This window comes from Daucus carota, chromosome 6, assembly GCF_001625215.2.
Source record: "Daucus carota subsp. sativus chromosome 6, DH1 v3.0, whole genome shotgun sequence".
Taxonomy (NCBI): domain Eukaryota; kingdom Viridiplantae; phylum Streptophyta; class Magnoliopsida; order Apiales; family Apiaceae; genus Daucus; species Daucus carota.
Genome location: NC_030386.2, coordinates 23,616,524 through 23,627,815, shown reverse-complemented (window position 1 = coordinate 23,627,815; position 11,292 = coordinate 23,616,524). Strand labels below are relative to the sequence as shown.

The 11,292-nt window shown below is 34.6% G+C and overlaps 1 protein-coding gene across 1 annotated transcript; it reads left to right on the top strand.

The window, feature by feature from the left end:
* On the top strand, positions 1 to 6,757 carry LOC108228142 (uncharacterized). Its single transcript, XM_017403636.2, has 5 exons — positions 1 to 1,071; positions 1,192 to 1,946; positions 2,025 to 2,114; positions 5,310 to 6,086; positions 6,219 to 6,757. Exons 1-5 carry the CDS (start codon positions 969 to 971, stop codon positions 6,354 to 6,356), a joined length of 1,863 nt encoding a protein of 620 aa, XP_017259125.1. The 5' UTR covers positions 1 to 968; the 3' UTR covers positions 6,357 to 6,757.
* The last annotated feature ends 4,535 nt before the right edge of the window (positions 6,758 to 11,292 follow it).

Genomic DNA, 11,292 nt, shown 5'->3' with positions numbered 1-11,292 from the left:
GGTAAAAGCATCAAGGAAGTTGAAGAGTATTTTTCTTTGTAATTTTGTTGAGTGAGCCAAACACACAAGAAAACTTCCGCTAATACACACATAAACAATACCCACACTATATATAATCATTCAATCTTCTTGTGCAATCTCTCTATTAATTCCATCAATTCACTTGATAAAAATCTTCAGCGGCGCAATCAGAAAGAGGTGAATTTCTAGACTTTTTCATCCTCTTTTCTATACACACTCTCTATATATTTATATTTATTAATCTTTCGATTTTCAAGTAATTGGGACTCTAAAATCAACGGTTAAGGTGACTCTGAGGATTAGGGTTTGGTGGGTTTTATCTGTTTTTGCTTAATATATTGGTGGTAATTTGTTTCAGGGGTTGGTCTAGTTTTTTAGATGAATATTTGAATTTACTCTTCTGATATTCCTGTTTTTTGTTTTGTTGCGGAACCCTAAGTTTTGTTGTTGATAACTGCATGTGGGTGTTGAAAAGTTTGCTTTTTTGGGGTTATTTAGTCTAGGGTTTGATTGTTTTTTTGGGGCTTGGATTGTTTTTTGGTTTAGTACTTGTGGGGATATATTGGAGTTAGAAGTGATATAGGGGGTGGTGTTTGTGGGTTTTGTTAGTTTATTTGTGGTGTCGAATAAGGGTTATTTTGTCTGGTTGGAGGTTTCGAAATTGGTTGAGGCTAGTTATGGATACAGTATAGAGAGTGTAAGATAGTTTGGATTGTAAAAGAAATTGGCGGCGCAGTAGAATTGTTCGGTTGTCGTTATCAGAGAGTCAATTGGTAAGTTGAAAAGGAAGCGTTGAGACTTCCAAATTACTTAAGTGGAGGTACCTTAGTAGGTTGAACTTTTAGGGGAAAGGAATTGTGGCGAACAGGTGCTTTCTGGCACTTAGACGCTGAGTACAGAGTTGGCCTTCCCCATTTCTTTTCATGTGATCATGTTTGATATTGATAATGGAAAAAAGTGAGCCAACATTAGTACCGGAGTGGTTGAAAAGCAGTGGAAGTGTAACTGGAGGTGTCTCTACAAATCACCTTAATCCGTCACTACACCAAGGTAAATTAGATACTCTGTATCTCAATCATGTGATATCGTGATGTCTATATATATATATTTTCTTGCCTTAATTATGGATTAGTTTTTTGACAATATTTTCATTCTATATTTACCTTACAGATAATCAGGCTACACTAAAGGCAGCAAGAAATAAGTCACTAGTGAACATTGGTGATCATGATATAGGTCATCGAACAACATCATCTTATTTTCGAAGGAGTTCAAGTAACGGTACTTCACACTTGAGGTCTTATGGTAGTTTCGGTAGAAACAATCGTGACAGGGACTGGGATAGAGACATCCATGACATTCGTGATAAGGAGAAGTCAAATTTAGGGGACCGTAAGTATCGGCAGTTTTCTGATTCATTCGAAAGTAATTCGTTGAGTAGGTTTGAAAAGGATGGATTAAGGCGAACGCAGTCAACCATATCTAGGACAGGTGTTGAACCTTGGCCAAGGAGAGTACCATCTGATTTGAAGAATATTGATAAAAGCAACCACAATAATGGAAATTCCCGTCTGGCTGTAAGTAGTCCCATTAGCAGTGTACACAAAGCTTCATTTGATAGAGATTTTCCATCTCTTGGAGCTGAAGAAAGACAAAAAGATCCTGAGATAGGAAGAGTCCCATCTCCTGGATTGGGTACAGCCATTCAGAACTTGCCAACTGGTTCTTCGGCTGGGATTGCCGATGGAGGGTGGACATCAGCACTGGCTGAGGTGCCTGCAATGATTGGTAGTAATGGCACCACCGCTTCATCTGTTCCTCACTCTGTTTCAAGTTCAGCTTCTGTGGTACCAAGCATGATGACTGGTCTTAATATGGCTGAAACTTTAGTGCAGGGTCCTCCTCGTGTTCAGGCTGATCCTCAGGTAGTTAAATCACGTTCTGTTGTAATTGATGTTGATTAAGGTTTGATGATAATAATATTATGTTTGTTTTTATGACAGTTGTCTGTTGAGACTCAGCGACTTGAAGAGTTGGCTATTAAGCAGTCCAGGCAGTTAATTCCTGTAACACCGTCTCTTCCTAAAGCCTTGGTGAGTATTCTATGTTTTTTTTATCTTATGATATGCATCCCAACTTTGCAACCTGTTTCATAAGTAATTGTCTTGGTAACTTTCTCTCTATGTTGTGTATCATATCTTTTCTTCAGTTATATAAACATCTAGGAGCAGCACTTTATTTGGTTAATCCTATAGATATCTTTTTACGGTTGAACTGATTTATAGCCCTTCAATACTTTCTATTAGTGATAGATATTTTTTAATCAAACAACCATGTTTAAGAATCTTTAGTATTGTTATTTTAGTACTAAATGACATTAAGTATCTAATATTATTTGATGTAATGGTAATTTATTATCAGTTATTACTTGTACAAGTAGAGCCGTCGGAAGACATTGCTGCAATTATATAGCGTGTTTAATAATATCTCCAACAACATAAATCTTACGTTGTAGGAAGAACTAGGAATGTCAAATCTTCTCTTACAGAAAATGGCAACTTAAGTTTGTAATTGTGAATCCTTATATTCTTCCTACAGTGCCTTCAAGAATATAAATCTTCTCTGCTAACTTTGTACTCTATTTTTTTCACTGATCAAGTTATTAATTAAAAGGTAGGCAGATTTTAATGTGCAAACCCCATGATTGCCCACCAACTTTGGACTTATAGATACTCAAGCAAGAACAAGCTCTAGTAATACCATAAACAAAGGGAAAGGAAGCTATTGAGTCACCTACTAGATAGGTCCATGAGCTACATTTTAAACATGAGAAAGAAATAAGCCCATAACAAGAGAGCGACTGCCAATTTGCTGTGTGATTGGGTCACCAACTAAAATTTACTTACCCTTTGGTTGAAGGAACTGGAATAAAAAACTGCAAACAAAATTAAAGGGAAAAGAAAGGGATTCAGTGGAGAAGAATGAGTTACACAAGGAAAGCAAATTTTGTATGAAGAATTTTCAAATATAACTCAACAAATTAAAGCAAAACTAAAGGGAAGAATCGATGTAAAAGAAGAGTGGTAAAATTAAGAGATACCAATTTTCTAGACTGAAGTTTGTGAATACAGTGAATAGGAAGAATAAAGGAGCGGTCACTCTTTAGTTGGCGGGTTAAAGCTTTTCAGTTTTAGTTGTCAGCAATGGAAGGAGGAAGAGATTGGAATTTTTAATGTTAACCCTTAAGATGGTACAAATTTTTATTGCATTCCTCCACAAATTTATTTTCTAGCTACCATTTTAACAACTCTGCGTACAGAAGTATTTCAGTTATTGAAAAAAAAAAGATAAGATGAACCCAGAAGGAAGCAAGGATTATGCTGTATTTATGTTGAGAATGTAGTCCGTGATATCTAGCATAATACTCTTGACCCTTAAAGTCATTTGAATATCTTTTCCTTTTCTATTGATCAATGACTGTTATATCTCCCGTGGACATGTTGAATATCCTGAAGAAGCTTTTTTCTCTAATTATTAATATACTAAACACTCATGACATAGTCTTAAAGAGATGATGGCTTCTTAATCATACTTCTCCTGTCCATATGTTTTTTCAAGTGCTTTTCGCTATCAGTCTATTTATCCCGTCAGTTTTTGTGTAGTATGATCCAGTGTCCGACTCTAGTCTTTTGTTAGTTTTTGTAAATTTTGATCATTAGCCCCAATACAAGGAGCATGAATGTGTCTACTGCTATGTTACCCCGACTCTTTATTTTGTCTGAAGTACCCGTGTCAGACACTCGACACTCGGACATGGGTATGTGCATTCCGACACTTATTTTAGGCCAAAACTATGTAAAGTTTTCAGAATATTACCGAATCCGATACTCGGACACGTGTCCATGTTGGACACTTATAACCGAGTCTGGGCAACATAGGTCTACTGTCTAGGTTGTATAACTATAACACAAATTACACTGAACTGGTACTTTGTTTATGCTATGTGTTCTTTTCTTTTTTGTCCTTGTTTTATGCTTTTTCTGGGAAGGTAAAACTAAAATTTTGCATGTTAAATTTTGTTACATGTGATCTTTTAGTTGTTCAAGTTGTTTACTTCTTAGTGTCTGGTCAAATAATCAAAGGTATTATATTAAGTGAAAGAATCTGTTATGTTGTATAACTTAGCTTTTGTGGCTGAAACCAAAGAATCAGATTAGTAGAGAATATGTAAATAAATGGTTGTACTGTAATCACTTCTGTCTAAAATTTAAAACAGAATAGTGAGTTATAAAGGTTATCTTTTAGATGTTTTTAAGAATGAACTGGTGTATTGTAATAGGATTTGTTTAGTTTTAAGGTTTTTAAGAAATGAATATTTGTATTGTAATTAGATTAGTATAATACTATATAAAGGAATGGTTGTATTGTAATCAGATTAGTTTATTTTTAATATATTTTTAGATTTGGGTTGGGGAGGTCAAGGTCGAGAAGGAAGAGCAATAGATCAAAAAGGTTGACCTTTTCTTGATTATATGCTTGCTTAGAGGGAGGGTGGAAATTATAAGGGTTGAGTGTGAGGTTTGGTAAGGAAGGTTGAATGTTAGTTTGTAAATCAATCATCAGTGTTTTGATTTAGCAAATATTATTCTGTATTTGGTAAATTGATCAATGGAGATGTAAAGGGTATGGCACCTATTATATCCAAACCAGCGCATATCATACATGGATTCATGTATATATACTATCATTTTATTGAGTATTTCCTTTTCACATAATGAAAATGAAGTTAAATGAGATGGACATTTCATCGAATTTTTTAATGATTTACTGGATACATAGCATGTATGAACTTGGAAATTATGGACAGCTGAGCTCTATGAACCAAGAAAAGAGATTTGTAATGATCAATGTAGTTGATCATGTCAGGTTTGAACAGATTTTAATTGAAGGCAGATGTAAAGAGTGAGACGGGAGAGTCAATCCAGAGTGGAAACAATAAAGAGAAATGCTCAAGTAAACAATTGATTTTATATTTCTTAGCCAGAAAAACAATTGATTTTATACCAATTGAATATTCAAACATCTGTAATTACTAGGGCATGTAACTATACCTAGCATCGTCGATAATAACCAGTATGAAAAATATGACGGGTGTTGTAGTAATATATCTGGTTATTTGCTTCTTCCTTGGACTGTTGTCACTGCAACCTTCACATTAATAAGGGAGTATATGTTGTTTTGTTTATTTAGGAAATATTTTTAAGTCTCAATTTCATCTGATTTTTCAGGTTTTGAATTCTTCTGATAAAGCAAAAGGTAAAGTGGGTCTGCAGCAGCAGAGTGCTTCTACAAACCTTGTTCATCACTCCCCACGTGGGGCACCCACAAAGAATGAAATCATAAAGACATCGAGCTTGGGAAAGCTTCAAGTGCTCAAACCAGCACGAGAGAGGAATGGCGTCTCTAATACTTCAAAGGATACATTGAGCCCTACAAGTAGTAGTAAACTAGCGAATAACCCGCTAGCTCCTGCTCTAGCAACTGTTGGGTCTGCACCTTTGAGAAGTTCAATGAACCATTCTATCCTTGTAAGTGCTGAACGCAAGTCTGCTCCGCCGGTGATGGTCACCCCAATGTTGGAGAAGAGACCTTCACCTCAAGCAAAGAGCCGAAATGACTTCTTTAATTCAATGAGGAAGAAATCTATGACAAACTCCTCTTCTGCCGTCTCTAATACTGTCTCTGCTGTGTCCCCATCAGATTTGGGTAAGAATAGTGAAGGCGAGGCTTCTGCTTCCCTTGATTCTCAAGGAAGAGATGTCCCAGTGGTGGAGAGTTCTGATGAGGGCAAGATTAATGAGTGTAGGGATGGATCAATCCAAAATAGTCATGGGCCTCAGAACTCCCTCGACAATGGGGTGAATCATTCAAGCACTGATGTGATACTTTCTTCAGAGGAGGAGGAGGCTGCATTTTTGCGTTCACTTGGATGGGAAGAAAACGCTGGTGAGGATGAAGGACTTACAGAGGAGGAGATCAATGCTTTCTACAGGGATGTAAGTAAGGTAATAATTAGAAACTATGGTTTATTAAACTTGGTCCGAAAATAAGCGCTTTGACTCTAGAACATATGTTTAAATTATATTGTTGCTCCTTAATATATATATTTAGCTGACATGTTCTTGTTTATTTGACAGTACATCAATTCCGCACCACCCTCAAAAACATTACTAGGAACTAAACAAAAACTTTTTGGGCCTATCAATTTTCAAATGGGAAGCAATGGTGGCGTGTCGTCTGGAGTAAGCTCATCTGACTCTAAGCTGGATTCTTGATTGCTGAATATCTCTTACCATGTTTGACCAACGTGAAGGTGTTAGGAAGGTTTTCAGTTTCAACTTTTTTTGTCTTTCTGTCTCTTTGTTGATATCGAGATTCAACCTGATTCGAGTAGGCATCAAAAGAAGAGAGGGTTTCTGTGTACTGTGATGGAAGTGAATAGGAATAAGTTACAAATGATCGTCCAAGGCCCAGATTGTATTAATGTGCCTCAACTTGTGTAACTCTCCGAGGTTCAACTGTTGAGATAAGAGTAGGATTAGGACTCTGTCAAGCTGTTAATGGTTATATCTTGGGTTGTGCAAAGTCTGGATTTTTGTTAGCTTTGTGGGGGGGTTAGTTTTAAACTTAACTATGCTACATAGTTATTTTACAAAGAAAAGAAGCATTGGATTTATATGTTTTTATCTTTTAGTTCTATTATGTTTGGTTTAAATATCCAAAAGTTGTTTATTCTTTCTACACCATCTAATCATTTGTTATGAGTTGTGTTATATCAATGTCACCCATGTTCTTGAAACGAGGCATACAAGTCGATGAAGCCTCAAATTTCAAGCAATATGCCATAGTAGATGCTTGATAACATGGTAAGAATGGCCAAATTCTGTGTTTTTTGTAGTTATAGTACACGTCTATTTGGTTCTTTGCTGGAAATTTTTTTGATTCATAAGATTGACTAGGCTTATCTATTTAACATGCTGTTGATTTCGTAAACAAATGCAGCAAATGAAAATTGTTTATGCATAAAATATGATTTTTAAACTGTTCAATTAAAGGTACTAGTAGTTGCTATATATATCTTTGGTCGGAGTGCATAATTGCAGAAGAACGTTTCTAAAGAGTATTAAAAATATGATTGATTACTGCCAGATTTTGTAGTATAATTTAAAATCCCAATTAAATATCCTAAGATTTTGATATTTTTTTAATTCCGAGTTGAATATGCTTGCATTTCATGAATAAAAGAATTCTTTAAAATCTCAATTGAATACACTCCTTAATTATTGTTTTTGTTAAAATATGCACTTGGTTAGATTAATATCATTTTCAATGTCATTTTTCATAATTATAAAAATAAATAAATTTAAAAATTTAGGTCAATTTTTTTTGATATTGATTCTATATAAATTCCAATCTAAATACGAGAATAAATTAACGGTTGATGATCTTATAGAATTCCTTATTACGATCTCGTTTGAAATGTCGGGACTGCTCATAACGTCAGACAAATTTGTAATTTACATCTAATCTATAATCTATAAGGGTATAGTCATGGGTGATATTGTTGTACTCGTATTCATGCTACTTTAATACGACGAAATTTTTATATTCAATACTAATACGAAATTAAAGATATTAACAATAAAAAGTGTGTGTTGTCAAACGTGAAAAAAGTAAACATAAAAATAAAAATGACTGAAACTAAAGAGACGGAGGGAGTAATAAACTTCAAGACGAGGCTGTTTAGCATACCATGAGAAGCACTTTTTTTCCAAAGAAGCTGACTTCTACTTTTCTTGACCCGTTTGTGTAAAAAAATAGAAGCATTTTTTATAAGTTACAAATGCTAATTTTTCTCTTAGAGTTTCCAGTTCTTTCTTAAACACCATAATCATTTATAAAGCTTGCTTCTAACTTTTATTTCATTTTTTCTCTTTAATTAGAAAGCACTTATTTTAAGTTTACCCAAACGGCCCCAATATACTGCTCATTGTAGACGCATCCCCTGACATAGCCAAGTTGACTTGAGCTTATTTTAAATCAACGGCGATAAGAAAGATCAGAGGAAGAGAGATTTTGAAGTGGGATTGTAGTAATACAAAAACAAGTAAAGCGAATAGATTTAAAATTCAAAACTGTAAGAGTGTAAGTTGACATTATGCTTGTCTTCTTGTGAAGATTTAAGTTCTGGGGACGGAAATATGAGACACCAGTCACTAGTATAATTTTCAGTTGAATTTTGTTTGTTGGTCTATCACAAAATTTTAGTATTATTTTGTGTACAAGTCATCATATATGCTAAAATTTTAGAACTGTTAAATTGGTTTTAAGTAGTGACGAGAAGACACTTTCAAGGACATTTTTATGACAGTTATTTAGATATATAGTGAAATTAAGTAAATAAGATGGAAAAGCGTATAATTCAAGTTCTGTACTAAAAGCATCTCCAACGACGTTGGCTAAATAGAACCTGTCGGACATTATGTAAAATTTGTTGAACCTGCAAGATATTTTGCTTCAATGGTATTGGCTATATTGGTTGCCTATAATTTAAAAATAGTATGTTATTAATATTTTAGATTGTTAAAATAGAATATATCAGTTCAATAAGATAATAAATGATGTGTAATTTTCCTACACATTTCTAACAGACCTGCAGAGGTTCGACAAATTTAGCCAACAGTTCGGTATGGTTGGAATATGAGTTTTTCGAGCTGTTGACTAAATTTTTTTATTTATAGTATGTCACATCACCTTTTAGCTAAAGGTTTTCAATGATTGGAGAGGCTCTAAATCGAGTATCATTAATTTGATCAACTTAATTAGTAATAATAATTATCGTAATTAATTAAGAACGGAGGCGGGTTGTGAGCACTGATTACTGCAGTTCCGATACGAAATCAGATAAAACCAAATGATCCTCACACCTACACACAACTGTTAATCGGATGACAAGTAGTTAGAATTTGTTAGACGAGACTACATCTTGATATTAATATATTAGTATGTGATGTGCAGCTTAATCTGAATATAAAAAAAGCGTAACGTGATCCAAGAATTTGCTGCGGCGACGTTTGCTCTGTCCTCAAGTCCACGGCTCAACTATATAGAATTGTATAGATCTATTTCCTCAACAAAGTCACCTCATCTGTCCAATCACAAACAGATTCCATATCTCTCAATTAAGGTTTTACACGCTCCCTAGTATTTTTTATTTACTAATCTTTCTAGTATTACCACTTTCTTATTGGCTTCAACTTCTCCCGTCAATTCTTTCCAAGTTTAAAATATTTTTCGATGATTTCATCATTAATGACTGATTATCTTCTGTTAATCAAGTTTAGTTTCATACTTTACTGTAATTGACAACAGAGACATGGTTGAATTTGAATAAATAAAGGGTAAGAGCATCTCCAACGGTGTTGGCAATAATCGTTAGCTAAATTGGACCTGTAAGACATTATGTAAAATTTGCTGAACCTGTAATACATTTTGCTTCAATGGTATTGGCTATATTGGTTGGCTATAATTTAAAAATAGTATGTTATTAATATTTTAGATTGTTAAAATAGAATATATCAGTTTAATATAATAATAAATGATGTGCAATCTTCCTACAGATTTCTTATAGACCTGTAAAGGTTCGACAAATTTAGCCATCCATAAGAGGTTGGCTAAAATTATAGACAACAGTTTCACGTGGTTGGAGTGCTATTTTTTCAGGATGTTGGCTATATATTTTAATTTTGGAATGACAACTCATTTTTTAGCCAAGGGCTTTGTATGGTTGGAGATGCTCTAAGGAGTCTCTTTAAAATCTGACCTTTCATACTTGTACACCATAGTATACCTACATTATCATGTTACTTGGCTCTATTTCAGGGAAAGTTCTTTTTTTTTTTTTTTTTAAATTTAATTTTATATTCCTCCTTTAGTGTCAGATTATTATTTCATTTTTTGGTCAAATTAACCGAGCTGTAAATTAATATTTTATATTTTAAATTCTAAAAATTACATTTAAATCAGATTTTATAGTTTGTAAGAATATAATTTTTAAAATTTTAAAGTCATGTGATATATGAAATTTTTGATCAAATTCTGTCAATTTAACCATCCAAAATTCACAGAGTGTATTTGAGAAGGGGATGATTTCTATGAGGAATAAATCTCTGAAGAAATTAGTTGGTTAAATCAACTCCTTTTTCTTATTTCCATTTGTTATTACAAAAATTTATGACCACTTAAAAAAAACTTATGAATCGAATAACATGTCACGGAGGAAATTAATCTAATTTTGATATACCGGATCATTTTTCCGTTAAACACTACAAGAAAAGCGGGCATTTCCGACCGCCAAAATCGGTCGGAAATAAGCAAAATCGGTCGGTTTTGAGGTCATTTCCGACCACCGACCGACCGACCACGTCGGTCCCTTTAAACCGAGTCGGAAATGACGTATCGGTCCGAAATGAGTTATAAAACCGACCGCTTCTGTCGGTCGGAAATGTGTTTCCATGTCCATTTACACGTGGATTGTATCAGAAAAATCTGGCCCACCGTTGACGTGTCATACACGTGGATTGCCTCAAAACCGACCAATGACGGTCGGAAATGTGTTGGTCGGTAAAGAAGTTTAGGGCTCAGCTGTGGGGCCCAGTTGTAAAAACGACCACATTGTGGTCGGAAATGAGTCGGTCGGAAATGCCTTTTCAGGGCCCATTGGATGAGCTTCTGGTCTAAAACCGACCACACAGTGGTCGAAAATGAGTTGGTCGGAAATGCCTTTTCAGGGCCCATTGGATGAGCTTCTGGTCTAAAACCGACCACACAGTGGTCGAAAATGAGTTGGTCAGAAATGGCTTTTCAGGTCCATTGGGGAAGCTTCTGGTCTAAAACCGACCACCCAAATTGCATACATATGGTCGGAAATGAGTTGGTCTGAAATGAGTTGGTCGTTTTTCTGGGTTTTAAGATATGAATTTCGTCGGAAATATATACATCTAGTCGGTTTTCTGGGTTTTTTTTTACCATTCTTGGTCGGAAATGAGCAAATTTGGTCGGTTTTCTGGAGATAAAATTTCAAAAAAATGCAGTATTTACATTGTAAACTATACCATATCCCTGTTATTTTACCAAACCAACAATGCACATACAATATCCAATTTCAAAACCAAAATCAAGAATCACAATCCATCAAAATTCAGTATGGCA

What these genes read in the sequence shown, in the direction of transcription:
- LOC108228142 (XM_017403636.2), top strand. Translation starts at nt 969, where the DNA reads ATGGAAAAAAGTGAGCCAACATTAGTACCGGAGTGGTTGAAAAGCAGT. An exon ending in TAATCCGTCACTACACCAAG is followed by an intron (nt 1,072 to 1,191) that starts GTAAATTAGATA and finishes TTTACCTTACAG; the next exon opens with ATAATCAGGCTACACTAAAG. An exon ending in CGTCTCTTCCTAAAGCCTTG is followed by an intron (nt 2,115 to 5,309) that starts GTGAGTATTCTA and finishes CTGATTTTTCAG; the next exon opens with GTTTTGAATTCTTCTGATAA.